This window comes from Bos grunniens, chromosome 14 (genome assembly GCF_055505025.1).
Source record: "Bos grunniens cultivar Pamir isolate PY7600 chromosome 14, Bosgru_T2T1.0, whole genome shotgun sequence".
Taxonomy (NCBI): domain Eukaryota; kingdom Metazoa; phylum Chordata; class Mammalia; order Artiodactyla; family Bovidae; genus Bos; species Bos grunniens.
In genome coordinates, this window is record NC_141178.1 from 76,327,725 (window position 1) to 76,349,674 (window position 21,950).

Genomic DNA, 21,950 nt, shown 5'->3' on the forward strand with positions numbered 1-21,950 from the left:
GACTCAGAACCACTTCCTTGAATTCTTGGGTCTTGGTTTTTTGTTTTTCCTATGAAGGCAAAAATGCTAAAGCTTATATCCTTATAAAAGGCGGTATATTAAGTCAGAGGAGGAGAAATATCTTATGACATCCTTGATATGTGGAATCTAAAAGGAAATGATGCAAACGAACTTACAAAACAGAAACAGACTCATAGACTTAGAAAACAAACTTATGGTTGCCAAGGGGAGGGACCACTAGGGAGTCTGGCATGGTCATGGACACACTGCTGTATTTAACATGGATAACCAATAGGGACCTGTTATATAGCACAGGGAACTCTCTGCTCAGTGTCACGTGGCAGCCTGGATGGGAGGGGAGATTAGGAGAGAATAGATACACATATATGTATGGCCGAGTCCCTTCGCTGTTCACCTGAAACTACCACAACACTGTTAATCAGCTATCAGTTCAGTTCAGTTCATATCAGTCGCTCAGTCGTGTCCGACTCTTTGCCCCCCATGAACTGCAGCACACCAGGCCTCCCTGTCCATCACCAACTCCCGGAGTTCACTCAGACTCACGTCCATTGAGTCGGTGATGCCATCCAGCCATCTCATCCTCTGTCATCCCCTTCTCCTCCTGCCCCCAATCCCTCCCAGCATCAGGGTCTTTTCCAATGAGTCAACTCTTCGCATGAGGTGGCCAAAGTACTGGAGTTTCAGCTTTAGCATCATTCGTTTCAAAGAAATCCCAGGACTGATCTCCTTCAGAATGGACTGGTTGGATCTCCTTGCAGTCCAAGGGACTCTCAAGAGTCTTCTCCAACACCACAGTTCAAAAGCATCAATTCTTCGGCGCTCAGCCTTCTTCACAGTCCAACTCTCACATCCATACATGACCACAGGAAAAAACATAGCCTTGACTAGACAGACCTTTGTCAGCAAAGTAATGTCTCTGCTTTTCAATATGCTATCTAGGTTGGTCATAACTTTTCTTCCAAGGAGTAAGCGTCTTTTAATTTCATGGCTGCAGTCACCATCTGCAGTGATTTTGGAGCCCCAAAAAATAAAGTCTGACACTGTTTCCACTGTTTCCCCATCTATTTCCCATGAAGTGATGGGGCCGGATGCCATGATCTTTGTTTTCTGAATGTTGAGCTTTAAGCCAACTTTTTCACTCTCCACTTTCACTTTCATCAAGAGGCTTTTTAGTTCCTCTTCATGTTCTGCCATAAGGGTGGTGTCATCTGCTATACTCCAGTACAAAATAAAAGGCAGAAAAAAAAAAAAAAAAAGACAGTGTGGGGTCAGCAGAATAACAGGCTCCCCAGAGATATTCACATCCTAAACCCTGGAACATGTGAAAATAAAACCTCAGGTGGCAGAAAGGATCAGGTAAGGGGCTGGAGATGGGGCTATTATCCTGCACCATCTGGATGGGCCTAATGTTATCACAAGGATCCTTCTAAGAGCGGGCAGGACAGCAGACCCCAGTGCCATCACCTAACAAAGAGACTGCCAGCTTTGGAGATGGAGGAGGGGGCAGAGCCAAGGACTGCAAACAGCCTCCAGAAGCTGGAAAGAGAAAACATCCTGATCTTGAGATTCCAGAAGGAATACAGACTTGTCAGCAAACCTGACTTGAGCCAGTGAGACCAGCTTGGACTCCTTACCTTCAGAATGGCAAAATAATAAATCTGTGCTGTTTTAAACTACCACCAACCATGTGGTCACTTGTTACAGCAGCAATAAGAAACTAACACAGACATTCAAGGGTAACTGGACCAAAGGCAGCTTAATTATCAACGGAAAGTGGACACAGAGAACTTTTATTTTATTGACATGTGAAACACGAAATCGGACTCGGGGAAACACTGCAGAGGGAAAACAAAGTGCCTTTGACCCTGGGTCAGGCTGAGTCAGAGCTTAATCAAGGTCTCCCTCATCCCTTCTGGTCCTCCCACACACTTCTCAAAATCTTGAGATCCTCTGGACAACTGGGGAAGGGCTGGAAAGAGAAAGAGAGGCCCTAGAGTCAGCCTTGGTCAGGTTAGCAGTCAGACCTGGAGGCAAAGAAGCAGGAGAAAGCAGACAGCTCCCGCGTGTGTAACCTTTCAACACGTCCTTGTGAGACCTTGTGTGGCCACCAGCAAATGCAAACCAGTCCCCAACAGGACCACACCTCCCCCTCTTCCTCCTCTTCTTCCTTCCTTCCTCCTCAACAAGTGCACAGTTGGGACTCACGTCAGGGGATGTAGCCCATCCGTGGTGAGAAGCCACATTCTGAATCAGGACCCGGGTCTGGCCTGATCACCTGTTCACTGTGTGGCTGATGTCCAGTCCTTTCTCCTCTCTGTACCTCCTCATTTTAAAATGGGAAAGATGATGCCAACCTCATGAGAGATAAGGTGACATGGAAAATAACAACCAACAGCACAGCATCACGTCACTGGAAGCATCTTCCACTAATGTATGGGATCTGGGCCCTAATAAAAACAATTTCAGAATAAAAATGTTCAAAATTCAAATAAAGGACTCTAGGTTGGCTGACAGTTTCTGGATTTTTTTCTATACAATTTTCCCGAATCTAGTGTGGAAGGGTTTCCCTGATAGCTCAGTTGGTAAAGAATCCACCTGCAATGCAGGAGACTCCAGTTTGATTCCTGGGTTGGGAAGATCCCCTGGAGAAGCGATAGGCTACCCACTCCAGTATTCTTGGGCTTTCCTTGTGGGTCAGCTGGTAAAGAATCCGCCTGCAATGCAGGAGACCTGGGTTCGACCCCTGGGTTGGCTGACAGTTTCCGGATTTTTTTCTACACTATTTTCCCCAAATCTGGTGTGAAAAAACTAAGACATGAATGTACATCAAAGGTATGGATATACATGTTTACAATCTTAATATAACTGTTCAAAACAACACAAAGATTTCAGCAGATGCCACAAACTAAGCCTTCTCTGGCCCTCTTCCTCATATCTTTTCTTATCTCATTTATCTACCCCGCTGCTCAATGACTCCTTAAATGAGTGACCTGAGATAAGGTTCACCACCTGAGAGAAGCAGTGAACTTCTCTCCTATAGCAACGTGGGGCCTGTTAAAGGAGCAGATACTTTCTGTTAGATGATCAGAACACGGAAGAGCTGCCCAGGCTTCATCCCCAACCCAGAATGACAACAAATGCCACCACATCCCAGTGCCTCGCACAGCATGGGGAACACGATGAGCTTAAGATACACTGTGAAGAAGGCGATGGAATAAACACGATAGGGAATGTGAGCCATTTATCAGGCACTGTGACATCAGGCACGGTCTGGGATCTTTGAGAATAAGATCTCATCTTTGCAAACTGATGCTCGGAGAAGCTGAGTAACTGGTCCAGGGGCCACAGGGATCACAGCGGGCTCCAGGGCTGTGCACCCGACCCTAGACTTGTGCTAGTATCCTGGGGCGACTTGAAGGAGGGCCATGAGGTCCCTGGAAAAGGACCAGCCCATCGTTGCCAGGCCATGAGCTCCGGGAACAAGCTGAGAGCTTGTGACGCTAAGCACCGAGCATCTGATGCCTCTCACAACCTCTAGTTTTAGTGAACCAGCTCCTGAGCTGGCTTCATCAGGCTTTTTCAGAGGAGGAAAGGGGCAGGCCCACTGAAGTGATACAACAAGAAAATGTATATTTTGTGGGAAAACACCTCAAATCCATATTAATGAACAAGTGACTGACAGAGAGGAATAAACAAGAGATTGATCTGCTTTCAAAATATCAGAAGTAGATAAAACACAAGCAGCGGATAAAGCATTTATACAGCATTCAGTACAAGTCTAACTGCCAGAAAAGCACTGGAGTCCAAGTGCCTCCGGCTGAGGCATGGCTGGCACGTGGGTGGCACACGGCTGGCACGCAGCCTGCGCCCCCAGGACCAGACGTGTGCTGGAGCCAGAGGGAACCAGCTCAGTAGCTGGCTGGGCACATCCCTGCCCAACTCAGCGACGTCACATGGAAAGCTTGAAATTGGCCCCAGTGGAAATATTCGCAGCACAGAAACTGGAAAATGCTACGTATCAGCGCCCCGTCCCCTGCCCCAGGAAAGCCAGCTGGTGAACATTTCCAGAACACGACAGGCGGACACCCCAGCAGCCTCCACTCCAGGGTTCACGGAAAAGGACCCAAACTGCAGGAAAAACACCACAGTCCCTTCCCTGAGAAACCTGCCCGGGAGCGGAAACCTCAGCCTTTTAGGTCCTCTCCCCGCCTCCTCTACAAAAGTGCTCGGACCCCCTCCCCAAACCCCTGAGCCTGGGGCAGAACCATCCTTCTCAGCCATCGACGGCTCCCGTGTGTCACTGTTTCAACACAGCGGACGGACAAGGAGTCCTGCACTTGGTTTCAGGAGACTGCAACATCATTTTGAGAAAACTACATGTATGATTTTTTAATTTTAGAAATACTTTTTAATTTATTTATTCGGAGGATAATTACTTTACGATATGTTTCTTCCATACAGCAATATGAATTGGTCATAGATATATATGTGGTTTTTTTATTATGTCATTTTAAGACCTATTCCTCTATCTCAAAACAAGAAATTATAAAGTCCCAGGAAGATAATTTTTAAGGGGTTGGTAGAAGAGGAAAATAAAACCAAACAAGGATGGGGAGAATTACATGAAATTAATGAAAAGAAAATGAGAAAAGTCCCAGTGAGTGATCCCAAACAACTCAGCATTATGATTCTTTTTATTCAGCCCCATCTTCTTCCTCTCTCCTTCTCTCCCTCAGACCTAAGGTCAGCGAGAGCTGTGTGCTCTTGAGGGCTCTGAGCTGCACTAATCCTCAACCAGCTCTCGGATTTCAGAGACAGTTCTCCTGCCAAGACACAGAGGCACGGTGTCTCCTATGAGCCAAAACACATTCCGTTGCTTCCTTCCAGGAGAGTCTCTTGATGGGGGCACAGCAAAAATACATAAACACACACATGAAGGCCAAAAATAGCCCTTCAAAATTAGAAAACCCAGACCCTGTCAGGGAATGCCAACTGCTTATAGAGCAAGTTAGAAAGTTAACTTAGGGCATGAAGAAATTGTAGGGCATGAAGCAACTTGACCTCAGCACGTTTTGTGCAAGGTAGTGATGAAAGTCTGGAAGCAGGGAACTATGACAGAGGCATCAATCAGATCTCCACACCTGTTCCCATGACCAAGTAAATGTCTATTTCCCACCAGTCCAGCCTAAGAGTGTGAAGGATGTTGAAATGAGTCACTAGCCCTGTACTCCAATTATTTATTGTGACTCAAAGGCAACCCAGGAAAAGGGGAGGACAGAGGATGAGATGGTTGGATGGCATCACCGACCGGATGGACATGAGTTTGAGTAAGCTCTGGGAGCTGGTGATGGACAGAGAAGCCTGGCATGCTGCAGTCCATGGGGTCAAAAAGAGTCAGACATGACTGAGTGACAACTGAACTTCTGAAGGCAATCCACCCTCTCTTCTGTGATTCCTGGACAGCAGGGTCCTCAAAAATGATACACCAGCTCTAGAAGCCTTAGCATAGTTTTAGAGAAAAAAAATACAAAAGAAAGGAATGCAAATGTACTGAGTGCCCGACACTCAAGTGTTCTCGTTTCATCCTCCCGCAATCCTGTGTGATGGTGGCTGTGAGCTCCACGTGAGGTTCGGGGCCGCCAGTGGAGGGTAGGTAACCGGCCCAAATGGCAACGCACTGGCCTGCCCTCCAACTCCTAGAAACTGCCTTTAATACCAACACCAGGCACATGCTCCCATTATCCCAGTTGGATGACTTAAAATTATCCGAGAGTTTTCTGCTGCTCGTCTATTTCCAGAGGTCAGCCCTGTCACCGGAAGTGCTGAAGGATACAGTCAATTCATTTGTTTCACATTAGGACGCCATTCATGGTGGTTACAGCAAGTGGAGCTTCACGCACCAGGGCCAGGGAAGCGGGGACGGGATAGGTTTCTAAAATGGTCTTCAGCTTCAAAGAGTCACAGGATCCAGAGAAGAGCAACCACTGACACACTACACTCTGCAATCACTTTTCAGCTGAATTACCGGAGCACAGATGAAAATACAACAGCGTTTCTAGGTAGCAACAGCATGTGAGCTAAACCCTTGCAAATGGAAATGTGACCATGTATTGAAAAACCCCCAAACTTTTCAAAGATACTAGAGTTTTCACTCAATCTCTAGTTTAAATGTTCTAAATCGTTTCTTCTTTTCAGGAGGAATATGTAATTTGAGTACTCAAATATTTTTGGATAAAGAACCCCACCCATAATGTGCTTAATATAGTGCTATTCATAATTGGAAGAAGAGAAAAATCTAGAAACCCTAGAATGTTCAACAACAGGAGCATGGTTAAATATAGTAGGGTGGGACTTTCCTGGTGGTCTGGTGGTTAAGACTCTACCTTCCAATGCAGGGGACAGGGGTTCCATCCCTGATTGTACTAAGATCGTACATGACTCGGGGCAGCTAAGCCCGTGTGCCCAACTACTGAGCCTGTGTGCTACAACTGAGAGGCAACGCAGCCAAAAAGGCAAAGTAAATAAATATTTAAAATAAATAAAGTGGGGTGCTCCCGCTTCATGCTGTATTGCAAAAGGCCCTTAGAAGTTAAAGTAGGAAGACAGTGTAAAAAAGGAAAACAAACTGTGTGTGTTAATCAACGTTAAGTAAAGAAAGTTAGCCATGAACTTTCATTTGTTCAAAATGTGTGCATGGACTAAGGACAGACGGCCATACAGTTGACCCTTTGAAACCCCAGGTTCCACATCCTATGTGGGCTGAAAATGCAGACACCAACTGTTCTCTGCCATTTTACACAAGTGACTTGAGCATCCTCAGACTGTGGGACCCATGAGGGTCCTGGAACTGATCCCCTGCCGATACTGAGGGATGACTGTACCGATAAATGAATGTTATGGGAAGGGTTGGTAAAATGTGTGGATAAGTGATCACTTTTTTTGTTTAAGATTTTCATCAAAAGTGAAAGTGTTAGCTGCTCAGTTGTGTCTGACTCTGCGATCCCGTGGACTATAGCCCGCCAGGCTCCTCTGTCCATGGAATTCTCCAGACAAGAATATTGGAGTGGGTTGCCATTCCCTTCTCCAGGGGATCTTCCTGACCCAGGGATTGAAACCAGGTCTCCCACAATGCAGGCAGATTCTTTACCATCTGAGCCACTGGGGAAGCCCTAAGGTTTCCATTAAGGTTGCTGTAATATGGTCCTAGCCGCAAGTAACACTGACAACTCACAGGGAAGAGGAGGAAGCGAACAGTGATGACCAGGAATGTGCGGGTCGTGCTGAGGGAGGTCGCAGAGCTGCCCCAGGGGGCCTGGCCAGGCACAGGGGCGCAGCCGCTCGCCTACCTTGCTGGATGAGCGCGTCGGCCGCCAGCTCCCCGGTGCCCACGTTGCTGTACTCCTCGTTGGGGTGCTTCCGGTTGTAGTGCCGCTTCAGGGAGCCCGAGATGTTGCATGAGTAATGGCAGTGGGCGCAGCGGAAAGGCTGGGGGGACAAGGAGGAGGGTTAGGGCCAGGCCAGCCCCTGTGTCATCAGCCTCCACGGGAAGGAAGAGGCCCCGCACACACATACCCCACTCCTCCTCCACGACCCCCAAGGCCTGCGAGGAGCAGACCATCCCTCGGGAAATGCTCCAGGAAAAGACACAAACCTGGGGTGGCTGAGTCCTGCCTCTGCAGGGAACCCCCCGAGTGACTGGGCAGAAGTCCCCAGAGCAGGAGGCGACTCTGCTAAACGAGGCTGCTTTCATATCTTTCTCTGTTGTCACCCCAGAGTTTATATTTCTTGTTCAAGAAGAAAATCACAAAAAATCCAACACAGGAATCTATCACTTTTTTTTTTCAAGTGAATGCTATTCAAGTAGCTCCCCTTACCATTAATTCTGACGTACTTGCCTATCTCAATATAAGTGAGTTCTATGAAATTAGTTTTGGAACATTAGCATCTGCACAGAAATTTTAAAAAAAACCCAAAAAATGCTCTCCTGCCAGTGCTGGGTGGTCAGTGGGCACAGAGGCACGAAGGGGCAATTAAAATGAGAAATGGTCCTACGAACCTAACTTCAGGCTCAAGAGTCAATTCCATCCTTCTTAGAGCAAAGCAGATAAACTGCCTCATAAGAGTTTCAACTCCATGTACTTCCCCACGCCTGTTCCTTGGTGGAAATGCTAATGAAAAGAACTCCCAAATCGTTTGAGTAGATAGGTCAAAAAATGGACAGGTGAGTTCAAAAGAGAACTCAAGTTTCTGAGCTACTGATTTCTACAAAATCTTCAACTCTTAAAGCCAGAAGGGACACTTTCAAAGACTGGCTGTGACCAAACCTCCCTCCGCGATGAGACAGCCTTCTTTTGTCTCTGATGTCTGTGATCTCAGCCTTTGTTACAGGCATGGAGGTCAGCCCCCTGGCCCCCTGCACTACTGAACAGCTCTGAGGTTTAGGGGGACAAACCTTTCCATCTATTCCATTCCCTGGTACCATCATTACCTTTTACAGGAATTTAATCACTACCTAACATCTTCTTGGGACCCTCTCTCCCTAAATGTTATGGCTGAGCCGCATCTGGGCTTTTCATGCAGAACAAGCTTGAACTTGTGGGATGTTGCCACATTTCAGCAAGGACTTCTGCTGGGGTAGTCACTGCAGGGCAGGAGACAGAGGTCAAGTGGAGCCTAGGTAATGCCCCATAACCACTGCCAGGCATAGGGTCTGACTGCATCATGAACAGGGCACCTCTTGGGACTCCATTTATGAAGCATATATTGTATTTACTGACATCCTGCTATGAGTCAGACCTTGTTCTCACCTGGAGACATGGTGACAAATGAGAGACTTCTGATTCCCTGAATGCACACGAGTCTTTGGACTTAAGTATCAACTGCAAAGATTAAATGCTATCTAGGCAAACTAAATCACAACACTTGTTTCCTAAGTCAGATACTTGCAGATAGCAAATGACGCTACATCTCAAAGGAAAGTTATTTATTGAGATCTTTCAGGCCAGCATCCAGCTAAGAGTTATGAGGAAAATATATGCAGGCTGCAGCCCTGTAGTGCATGTGAGACTAAACGACAGAAAAGAAAGTGGATCAAAAACAAGGCAGGAAGCTGCCGTCATGCCTACAACATGGTGTTACAGTGCATTTGTGAAGTAGCGTGACCGGACAGAATTTATGACTGTTTTAGCTCGCCTTTACTGACAGCTACCATATGCCAGAGAGTTCTAAGTCTTGCATGGATTAATTCCTGCAAATCTCACAACAACCTCCTGCAGTAGGTACAACTGCTATTCCCATTTCACAGATAAAAAATACTGAAACGCAGAAGGGTTAGGGAATTTGCCCAAAGCTTCACAATCTCCCTGCCCTACCATGTGTCTGCGCTGGATTTTGGGCCCCTGGTCTAGCCCGCAACCAGATGATCTGACTTCCCACCTGTCTTCCCTGGGAGGGCATGATTAGTTTGCGTGCATTTCCCGGACATAAGGCAGCCCACGTCTAACTGTCAACTTGGACAAACAAGGACTGCCAAGGTAAGCCAGGAGGAATACAGGCTATTCCTGGAGGGCTGGGACCAGGCGGGGGTGGGTGGGGCTGGGAAGAGGGTGGAAGGCAGCCAGGTCACAGGGGGACGCGCTGCGTTAGGAAACTGACTCGGGATGGGGTTCCCGGTGGGTATCAGGCAGGGGGTGACATGCCAACTTCAGAAGAGTTTTCACTCTGGAAATGAATGGAGGGAGGATTATTTGAAAGGAACAAGACTGGAGGCAAGGAACCACGCATCCAGCTGCTGCCATGGTGAAAATGAGATCTAGAGGTCTAAAATGAGACAGTGGAATAGAAAAACCACAAGTAAAATTAAAACTCTGGATGAAATGTTTCTTAAAATGGCATTAAATGTATCAACTTTAAAAGACATTATGTGGGGGGGTGGGGTGGGGAAGCCACAGCATGAGAGACTGTATTTATAATATGTAACCCAAAAAGTGATCCCCACCCCAGATACATGGAGGATTCCTGAAAATAAACAAGAAAGCAAAACCACTCAATAGAAAAAATGGGGAAATATTTGAACAGTATTAAAAAAAAAAAAAAAAGGAAAGAGAAATAAATCCAAATGGCCAGAAAAATTTATGGAAAGGGGCCCAATTCCATTAACCATCATGAAAATGAAAATAAAGCCACACGGAGAGGCCAGCCCAGCAGGCTGGCCATCCTGCACGTTCCCCCGCCCCACCTCCCACCCCGACACGGAGCAGCAGAGGATCTGGGCCGGGCACCCCTGCTGCTGGCATAACCTGGCACAACCACCATGGAGAGTGGTTGGGCTTCACCTTGTAAAGCTGAAGACATGCCTACGGCCCTGCCAAGCACTCGCCAGGGGCATCCACCCCGGAGGCTCTCGTGGACGGGCACACCAGGACACGTGCACAGACAGCGCAGAGCAGCAGAGCTGGTGACGATGACACAATAGAGAGAGCCCCGCTGCTCCCCGACAACTGCAGGGGTGAACTGAGCGGATGAACACTCCCGCGAGGGCTGCCCAGCACACGCTATTTCACACTGGGGAGCACGGACGGGGACTTCCCTGGTGGTCTAGTGGCTAAGTGCCAAGCCCCCAGTGCAGGGAGCCTGGGTGTGTGATTCCTGGTCAGATACTGCATACCACAGCTAAGACCCCAGTGCAGCCAAATACATAAATAATTAGTGTTTAAAAGAAGAAAAAAATGGATGGAGGAGGATGACATGCAGTCTCACCAACACACCATTCAGTAAAGAAGCCAAGTTCAGAACAAAGAATAAAATAAATTCCACATATAAATCCATATATCTAGATATAGATATATATCTAGATGAGGATTTACATATGTATGTTTGTGTGCTCAGTCACTTAGTCATGTCCCACTCTGCGATCCCATGGACTGTAGCCCCCCCGGCTCCTCTGTCCATGGATTCTCCAGGCAAGAATACCGGAGTGGGTTGCCGTGCCCTCCTCCGGGGGATCCTCTCAACCCAGGAATCGAACCCTGGTCTCCCGCATTGCAGGTGGATTCTTTACCGTCTGAGCCACCAGGGAAGCCCTTATATATATATAAATCCATATATATGTAAATCCATAAATAGATACATATCCATATCCAGATATATGGATACTATAAAGTTCAAAAGCATACAGTTTTGCTACATTAGTCTGCGTAGGGATGTATACGCCAATGGTAGAACCACTAAGAAAACCAGAAAGTAATTTTCAGGTTAACAGTCACAACTCGGGTAGAGAAGGGGGTGGGCCCATGAAGGAGGTCTGAGGACAGGCAACGGTCCATCTCTGGGCAGTGGGACATGAGTGTTCACATCACAATTATTCATGCCCTCACATACTCGTATGTATATCTGACATTCTGGATATACATTCTATCTCACAACAAGAGAAGTAAAAAAGAAATGGGTGAGATTTTTTTTTTTTTTTTAATTATCAAACTTTAATTGATAGACTAATCTTACAGGATAAACAATAATAAGACACCTAGTCAAGGTTACACTTTAAAAAAAAAAAAACCATGAGCAACTAAGCTCAGTTGTTTGAGTTGTATATCCTTCAACTGGACAACAACAACTCAAACAGGACAAAGCAACTAAGCTCCGAACAAAGCTAGTGGAGGTGATGGAATTCCAGTTTGTATATCCTGTTGAGTTGCAGTTGTCCAGTTGTTTGAGTTGTATATCCTTCAGCGTAACATGATGTTACTGGGAGAAGCATTCAGTACAGTTTTACTTACAATGTTTCACTTAATATTATGTTGTTTTCCATGTTATTTCCATGTTATAAATAGCCTTGAAAACGTGAAATAAATCCATAGCATTCCATTGGAAAAAAAAAAAAAAAAAGAAATGGGTGATCAAATGGGATAATATATGGCCAAAAAAACTCTCTTCACAAGGGTTTTGATGATTACACGTAACTTAGATAAAATGCCTTAAATGGCATAGCACCCAATGAGCGGCATGATTAATATTAATAACAGCAAAGCAGCAATGGCATTTATACCCTGACAGATAAAGCAATTTTTACCTTTATTTTCTTTCACCAGTGTCATGGAAATTATGCCGACACTAGACCAAGGTTCTCACACACCTGCCCTTCGTCATGTCTGAAAACGTCCGAAAAGTAGACTGCAGTTGGGAGCTCGCTCTAAAAGACCTGGTGACAGGTCCGGAGGAAATATGAACTATCACAGTAGCATCACCAAACCTGAGTCAAGTTACACGGTGGAGAGAGGTCCTGGATTATGTGAGTGCTGCCCTGGGGCTTGGGTTGTAGGACACCTTTAAGATTTACAGCAGCAAATCTGCAGCAAAGAAACCCGGCAGGAAGATGAGATTTTTTTTTTCATGAATGTCTGAAGGGGACACCAATTTTCTAAAATGCAAGCCAGCACCAAGTCAGGCTGAGGAGCATGAAGCTGGGCTGGGCTGGGCTGGGGGCCCTCAGCCACTCACGCATGGACCGCAAGGCGTGCAGACAAGCCCCGCATTGGCAACAATCTCCCCTGGGGGATGGATTAAACAGATGATTTCTGCAGCTTTCCCTATTATTATGTATCTTCAGTTTTGCAAATGACTTTCTGTTTCCAGTTACAGAACCAGTAAGATAGTGCTGTTTTCATAGGAGTATTTCCAGCCTGGAAAGTTCTGGTAAAACAAACTGCTCACTTTGCTTCCCTACCCTCGCTATCCCCGCGCCCCCCACCATGGGGACCTTTCACTGCACAGCCCCCCATCTGCATGGCCCATGGAGCTGCCCGCCACCTCCAAAACTGAGGGTCAGACGGTAGGCAACACTGCCACACCGAAGTCCCCCATGCCTATATTTCCACCGGTTTCCAAGGAACGCACCAGAAAAAGATTGCACACATTCCCTTTGATGGGAATCCCCACTGAGACACTTCTGAAAGAAACACAACGATGAAGCAGGGCTTACTGTGCCTGCCGTGAAACAACACCACGCTTCTAGACATTAAATCTGCGCTTTGCTGAGAACAGCTCCTGCCGGGCCACGTGGGGCCTTCTGACTCATGCCACGTCTGGCTCACGGCTGGGGGTCAACAGCGCTGGGTCAATCTAGAGACCCCAGGACCTTGGGAGCATGCTTGGTTACATGCGCTTTTTCTCACTTTAACCTCACCGCCCCTCACTGCTACGAGGGAAGGAAGTACTGAGGGTTCAAGGCCATGCAGGGAACTGAGGGCAGAGTGAAGAGCAGGGAGGGCCCAGCAAGGACGGGCCGCTGAACTCCATGCCTACTTGTGCCTACAAGCCTGGCTAGGAGCCCAGAAGCGCGCCTCCACCTGGATGGCTTCCGTGATCAGCCTTTGTCACGGCAGTTCTATAGAATAGATTCATTTACTCATTTGCTCACTCCACAAATGATAATTAAGTGTTGCCTCTGTGCTGAGTCTAGAACAAAATCTAGAACAAAGTGCCTCACAGACGAAACATTCTAACATAAACAAGGAACCACACCATCTGCCAGGTACCATCAGACATCATGGAAAAAATTACAAGCCTGGCCCTTGGCAGATGTTCAGGATGAGGTCCCGAACTAGAAGACTGTAATGCTTCACAAATTTTCAGAGCACGTCCCCACAGCCTGCTCCCTTTCAGCAGAGCCACGTGCAGGCCCCTCACCCAGCAAGAGAAACACACGCTGGCCAGGTCAATCGCCAAAGAGTATGTCTGCACCAGTCGGGGGAGTGAGCCGCTCAAAAAGAAAAGCATGCATAGTCATGGGGAAAAGGACCGAGACTGTAAATCGTAAGAAGTGTGGTGATGCTAAGAAGGGACATTCCTAGAGAGCATTTGTATCCAGAATCTTGGCTTCCTTGCCTCCTCCTCAGCCTGAGTTCAGAGACAGATGTGAACTACACACATGCAGAACCAAGCACAGGGACTGGTACACTAACCCCCAACCCGACACACACACGAAGAGCCTAAGGATGCACAGATGGCCACAGGAGACAGACAAGGGAAAAAGGGACACAGAGGCCGAAGCAAAGAGATACACTCCAGAAAGGAAAGGACCTGCATCCCAAGGAGGGCTGGGGACAAGTGGACATCCATGGACTCATGCTCCTGATGGTCAACCCTTAAAGAGCTTTGTGCCCGAAATTCCGACGGCCCAGAGGTTGGGCTTCCCAGGTGGCACTAGTGGTAAAGAGCCCGCCTGCCGGTGCAGGAGACGTAAGAGATGTGGGTTCGATCTCTGGGTCGGAAGAACCCCGGAGGAGGGCACAGCAACCCACTCCAGTCTTCTTGCCTGGAGAACGCCGTGGACAGAGGACTGCAGCCTGGTGGGCCACAGTCCATAGGGTTGCAAAGAGTCAGACATGACTGAAGCAACTTAGCACGCACGCACGGCAGCGGTTAAGACTCTGTGCTTCCACTGCAGGAGGGTTCAATCCCTGGTGGGGGAACTACATCTCATATGCTACAGCCAAAAACACTTTTTTCATTAAAAAAAAAAAAAAAGAGGTTTGTGCCAAAGCCTTTGAGGGGATGCTGCCGATATGAACGAGAGCCACCACCCCCTTGTCCTTGTCCCACCAGCCACACCATGCTCTGCAGCCTGAGCCCTCGGTCAAAGCTGCCCATCTACACAGAAGAGAAGAGAACTGTGATTTTTTTTTTTTTTTTTTTTTTGGCCCTGTCTTTTGAGAACTGTGATCCTGAGAGCACAAGGCTGGGACTTCATTCCTGGGCCAACCACAACAGGGAAACAAAACCAAGCCTGGGACCAAGGATCCAGAGAGGAAAAAGCCAGGTCTTCACATAATTCACCAAGCACAAAGCCACCTCTGCTGTAAAATCAGGCCTGAGACAAATTAAACAATTTAAAAGAATAAATGTTTTAAAGCCATGGGGTACCACAGGGTCCAAAATGGCTTTACATTGAGGCAATTATCTCATCACAATAAATAACAGTAAATCAATCCATGCTAATTGCTTTCCATGCAAGAGCTTAGAAGACTCTTCAGCGTTCTCCAATTATTGATTTTTTTTGGTAATCACTTATGCTGTCAAAATGCCATATTTCCCGAGAATATACTGCATACTATTAGACAGACAGGATTTTAATTTAACATAAAACAATCCAATTTCCTTTTTTTATCCCCCCCAAAGTGTTTTTAAAAATCTAAAATACAAGGAAGCTGAAGATGGTGTAACAGGTTTTGAGCAGAGATGTTTCAGTTCAAAGCAAATAAATGGCCCCCTCTGACCCTCTGCTTCCCACCATGACCCTTCCTCCTCCACACACATACACACACACTTAAAGGAAAAAAGGGAAACAATCTCAGATTCTTTGCTTTTGTGGAAATTAAGAACTGAAAAGCAAAATAAACACTACTAACAACAACCCTCCACTTGACTTCTTACTCTCTTTGTACCATGGTTCAGTAATTTCCACTGAACTTGGGAAGTGCTACGGCTGCTAAGTTTACACTCAGTCAGCATTTTACATAAAGATTTTGTTTGAGTTTTGATGGATAAACATCTAACTGCAGGCTTACACAATCAAAGCAGTGAGGGGTAAAGAGGTCAAGGGTGTCAAAATGCCCCTCCACTTGGCTTGAGAGTGAAGAAAGTAGAGGGTGGGGGACGAGGGTAGCTTTGTCTACGAAGATACAGCTCAACATCCCAGCTCCACTACTCACCAACTGTTATTTGAGTATATTACTTAACAGGGCTCTGGGCCTGTTTCCTCATCTGTAAAACGGGAAGATTAATACCTACATCATAGCATCTTTGAAGGCAAAATAAAGTAAATACTGACACACCTGTTGTAATGCCCAGCAGATGGCTATTATAAAAGGGATCAGTGCATCTGTCTTTTTTATTCTGACACAAGATACTTAAACATTCAACACTGTGGTGGAAGCTTATTTTTTTATATTTATTTATCTGGCGGCACCACGCCTTAGTTGCACCATGTGGAGTCTAGTTTCCCGACCAGGGGTCGAACCCAGGCCACCTGCATTGGGAGCATGGAGTATTAGCCACGGGGCCATGACCTCCCTGTGGCCGGAGTTTCTGGTGGAAGCACGAAACCATCTCCTGGGTAACAGATGTCATAGCAGAAATAAAGCCACGATGCTTGCTACAAGCAACACCAGGTGACTCAGCGTGCTGGGGGATACTGAGGATCTCAGACTGAGGATTAACTTGAATTGTTTACGAATGTGAGGTTCTCAACACTCTGCTTCCTTGAGATCATTTCTGTACTTGCACTCCCTTGTTTACCAAGCTTAGACTGGAAGCTGGGAGTGATTTAGTTACACAACCACATCCTGGTTGACTTCGTCCAAATAGCCCCTCTGCTCAGTTTAGCATCTAAGCCCCTTACCCATCCCATGAGCTCAGCTGTCTGGTATCTTCTATATGTATACCTTGACTCAGCCTCCCATAGACACATTGTGAACGAACGCCTCTGGGACCAAGTTCATTGTCAGAAATACAACAAGGGATTACACTAATTCCCTTTGATTTGTGGACATCAGTCAACTATAACTTTTCGGTTGCTATAGGTTTCAATAGCTATAGGTTTTACATGATAACATAATACTCTATTAACTCAATTACAACATAGCTTCTAAAAAATGACAGAGTTGGAACAGTTAGCTGCTCTTCTGGGTTCCCACAGAGCTTAGTGCATAACTGTCTCGCAGCAGATAATGTACTTGCTTCTTACACACAGATGGCTCTCCCCAGACTCGTGAGCCTGGCGTCAGACGCAGGCCTGGCTTCACCCCAACCCCTGCCCTGGCACATGTTGGGTGCACAGAAAAGGCAGCAAGGACTCCAGGGCTGACACAGGACAGGGGAGAGGAAGCCCACCACCCTCATCCAATGCATAGAGCCTTCAGCAGGTGCACTGCATGCTCTTCTAAGGCTGGGCAGAGATGGGAAAGAGCTGCCCAGGGAGCAGAAAGCCACAGGGACACAGCACCATCCCAGCAACCACGCACCAACCAAGGGCCACACTCGCAATCACACCTTTGAAAGGACAGCATCAGGCCTGCTATCCTCTGTGTGGTCCCCACTGCAATGGCCTGATGCAGAGAGGGATCTACTTTTCCACAGCCATCAGTCTCTACTGTTCTTCCACACGTAACATCAAGCATCCAAGTAAATATTATGAGATGTGCAAAGAAGAAAATGTAACTCAATTCAAGGAAAAAAGTCAATAGAAACCAAGGCACAGATTGCTCAGATATTGAAATTACTAGACAGAAATATTTAAATAATGATGATAAAAATGTTCAAGACTCTAAAGGAAAACATGTGTGAACAAATGATATGTACGTTTTAGCAGAGGAAAAAGAACTAAATGTAAGTGCTATAAATCAAAGAAACCCGGAAATGAATAATTCATTTGAACATCTAAACAGTAGAACTGACATATCAGAGAAAGAATAAGTAAACTTAAAGATTAATACAATCACATAAACTGAAACACAAAGAGAACAAAGAATTAGAGAGAGAAAGACAGAAATCATCTGAATGCTATGAGAATCAAACAGTTCAATACAGGAGGTTACAGCCCTACAGGGAAAAAAGAGAAGACAAATGAGGCAGAAGCAGTATTTAAAGAGATCACGGCTGAGAATGGCCAAAACCTCACACATGATATCAACCAACAGATTTAAAATGTCAGGAAGGTAAACACTAGGAAACCACACCTAAGCTTAATGACATTAATACAATGAAAAAACAAAGAGAAAATCTTAAATCAGTCAGAGGGGGGAAAAGCCATTATATATAAGAGGAAATGATATGGCTCAAAAATAATGAAAGACAAAATGTAATGGAACAATACCGAGTGACGTCCCCTAGAAATCTACAGTCATCAACATAGTCCTCTAGAAATGAAGAAAAAGAATTTCCAAACAGACACAAGCTAAAGTAATTAAACTCCAGCAAACCAGCATATAACAAATGCTAAAAGAAGTTCTCCAAATTGAAGGAGAATTTATCACATGGAAGCTAGGCTTGCAGGAAAAGATAAAGAACACCAGAAAGGCTAAGTAAGTAAGCGAAAAAGAAATTTTTAAGATTATTTTTCATATGTATTTTTAAATGCTCTTTAAAGAAAAAAATACTACTACATTGAGGAGTTTAGAACACAAAGGGAAATGATATATGTGACAATAAGAACCCAAAGGGTAGAAGGGGAGTAATATGAATTATGATTCATAGTTTTTCCATTGTTTATGAAATAGCTTATCTGCAGTTAGTTAGAACGTGTTAGAATACATAGTGTAGAATATGTTAGAATATGCATAGTGTAATGTCTACAGCAGTGACTAAAAAAGAAAAAAACAACAAAAAACTAAATTTACAAAAAAGTTATATCTAAAAAGTAAACAAATCCTAGCTGAGGAATATGCTATAAAATACCTCACCAGTACTCTAAGGGGCTTCCCTGGTAGCTCAACTGGTAAAGAATCCGCCTGCAATACAGGAGACCCCAGTTCGATTCCTGTGTCGGGAAGATCTGTTGGAGAAGGGATAGGCTACCCTCCAGTATTCTTGGGCTTCCCTTGTGGCTCAGCTGGTAAAAAATCTGCCAGCAATGCGGGAGACCTGGGTTTGATCTCTGAGTTGAGAAGATCCCTGGGAGAAGGGAAAGGCTACCCACTCCAGTATTCTGGCCTGGAGAATTCCACGGACTGAATAGTCCATGGGAGTGCAAAGAGTCAGACACGACTGAATACTATTCACTGCTGCTGCTGCTGCTGCTAAGTCGCTTCAGTCGTGTCTGACTAGTACTCCTCAAAACTGCCAAGGCCATCAAAAAACTGGGGAAAGTCTGAGACACCGTCCTGTCCAAAAGCAGCCTAGACGTAGGCTAGTTTATATGACTAGTTTAGTTTATATGACTAAACGTAATACAGTATCCTAATAGGCTCCTGGAACAGAAAAAGGACATCAGGTAGAATCTAGGGAAATCTGAATAAAATATGGACTTTAGCTAATAATGACATGCAGCTCATGCAGCAAATGTATTATATAAACGTCAGATGCTAACAATAGGAGAAACTGGGTATGTGGAATATGGAAACTCTCTGTATTACTCTAACAATTTTTCTGTAATTCTACATCTGTCCTAAAAAGTTTACCTGAAAAAGAAAATTTCTACTCTCAGAGGAAAAAGTCAATAGACGAGATAAAATGGAATACTGGAAAATGCCTAATTCACCCGAAAGAAGCCAGAAGAGAAGACGAGAGGATCGAAGAACGGACATGACGGAGAACATCAACGTTAACTACCCAGTGAGACGCGTCAAAACTTACGTTAAATGCAAATGGACTGAGTACTGCCGTCAAAGAGCAGTGAGTGTCAGAGGGCTGTGTACAGGCATGCGGATACACACACACAGGCACTAACAAGACCAGCTCTACGCCATGCACAGGAGCGCACTTTATATGCACACCCAGACAGGACCTTTCCTTCACAGTTCGGAACCCAGCACAGTGGCTGGCAGCTTGAACTTGTGGAGTGCCTGCGTCAGAGGCACACGGGGCTGCAGTGGAGTCGAGGATGCTGGGCTGGCCTCCAGGCTTACTGAAAGAGAAGAACTAGTCTGATGGGAAAGGTGGCCGAGGCCAGAGCTGCTCCACCCGAGACCTTGTTACTAAGACAGCAAGTCTGAGGTCCTCCCAGCACCTCTTCCCTCAGGGTGGCCTGCACAGGGCTAATGGTCTGAGTCTGCCCCAAGCTCTGGGGGCACTTTCCTTCTAATCTGCTCCCTCAAATCAACCCCTCCTTCTTAAACCAGCCCTTGAAATAATGGTATCATTGTTCATTCACAATTTCCAAATAAGGAGACAGTGGCCCAAAAAGGCGAAGGATCAGAATCCCAGAAGGTAACCTAGTTAGTAAGCAGTGGCATCCAGATTTTGATCCTTGTCTGCCTAACTCCAAGGCCATAAATAACAACAATAGTAAAATAACACCACCGTCTTAAAAGTACATACAAGGAAAACCTAACGCCCGGAAAATACTTAGAATGAGTGATTTGCAAACATAAGTTGAAACTATGATCAGACTAAAATTATTTAAAAATGTCTTTAAGTAAAGTTACTCTTTTCTATTAAAGTGCAGGGACACTGGCATGGTGTCCACCAGCCCTACGACTGAGGACATTTCTATCGGCAGAGTCACGGGTTCCTCTGAGCCTAACGGAGAAAACCCCACAAATGAGTGTGCCTGTTGATCACGCTGCCTACAGCACAGTGTGTGGCTTGTTTACGTGTAAGAAGCAGAGAGCTGCCGGGACGCGAGAACAAGCCTGTGACTGTTCAGAGACTCCCCGCTCAGCACTGGCTCCCCTCGCCCGAGCATCTTCCCTGGCATATCTTTAAGGTTAGGTGTCAGCTCCACCCTAGGGAGTGCACTTTACTTACAGCTTCAAGAAGCACACACAGCACCTTCACTGTGTGTGGATCCTCAGTGGTCTGGCAGGCTTCACCTGGTGTTTCACAGTCCATGCAATTTAGGGTGACATGGAAAAGCAGAGACATTAGTTTGCCAACAAAGGTCCATCTAGTCAAGGCTATGGTTTTTCCAGTAGTCATGTATGGATGTGAGAGTTGGACTATAAAGAAAGCTGAGTGCCAAAGAATTGATGCTTTTGAACTGTGGTGTTGGAGAAGACTCTTGAGAGGCCCTTGGACTGTAAAGAGATCCAACCAGTCCATCCTAAAGGAAATCAGTCCTGAATATTCATTGGAAGGATTGTTGCTGAAGCTGAAACTCCAATACTTTAGCCACCTGATGCGAAGAACTGACTCATTGGAAAAGACCTTGATGCTGGGAAAGATTGAAGGCAGGAGGAGAAGGGGAAGACAGAGGATGAGATGGCTGGATGGCATCACTGACTCAATGGGCATGAGTTTGAGTGAACTCTGGGAGTTGGTGATGGACAGGGAGGCCTGGCGTGCTGCAGTCCATAGGGTCACAAAGAGTCGGACATGACTGAGCGACTGAACTGAACCAGAAATGCTTTGGGGATGATGACCACTAGAGGGCTACTTAAAACAGCAAGAACTGGGAATGACCAAACTGTGCAGTTATGAAGGGAATGGTTAATTAAAACTATGAGTCTCATCCTTACGCAGCCATTAAAAGTAGTTAATAAGTGAATTTTCATGTAATGAGGAAAGGCCTATGAAATGACAATTTAAAAAAAAAAAAAAAGGCCATACTGGACCGATGGTACAGTGCTTAGGAATCCACCTGCCAAGAAAGGGAACACGGGTTCGATCCCTGATGCTCCATTAAGACTCCACACCCTGCAGGGCTACTAAGCCCACGCGCCACAACTACGCAGCCCGAGCTACCGAGCCTGTGTCCACACAAGAGAAGCTACCCCAGTGAGAAGCTCCCATACCACAACTAGAGAAGGCCCACGAAGCACCAACGCGGCCAAAAATAAAAAAGCTTTTCCACTAAAAAGGCAAGGCAATATGTACAATGCCTAAAGCATGTAGGTGCCCCAGTCTAGCCTTTAGCTGTTGAGATTACTCAAACTCAGGAGTGGGGTATTCTTAGCAAACCATCGGGCCACTTGTCTAAGCCACGTTCTCCAATAGAGCTTTATCACTGATAAAGCCAACATGCTAATCCCCATCAAAAAAATAAAATACTCTTTTACGGTGTGACCTCGATTGTGTCTAAAAATATCACCAAAGATTCCTCCAGGGAAAAGGAGCAGAAAGCATTTTCCAAATCTTATTTAGTGAACATATTTTCATTTCATTATTAAAAAATACATAAATTATATCATGTAATTTTAAAAGGTGATACAGGAGTCTGCCCTTATTACCGTGTTTCCTGATAGAAATTATATATTGAAAGTCACACATCCAGG

At 45.8% G+C, this 21,950-nt stretch overlaps 1 protein-coding gene across 6 annotated transcripts in view; it reads right to left on the reverse strand.

Moving 5' to 3' along the window:
• Positions 1-21,950, reverse strand: part of ZFAT (zinc finger and AT-hook domain containing) — a 157,665-nt gene that overhangs the window by 30,669 nt on the left and 105,046 nt on the right. For all 6 annotated transcript variants that reach the window (XR_015140338.1, XR_015140337.1, XM_086335591.1 and 3 more), the window contains one exon: positions 7,368-7,506. Coding sequence is in view for 4 of the 6 variants with exons in the window: in XM_086335591.1 (XP_086191717.1) it covers positions 7,368-7,506 (139 nt within the window). In the remaining 2 variants the exon portion in view is untranslated. The remainder of the gene's footprint in view (positions 1-7,367; positions 7,507-21,950) is intronic.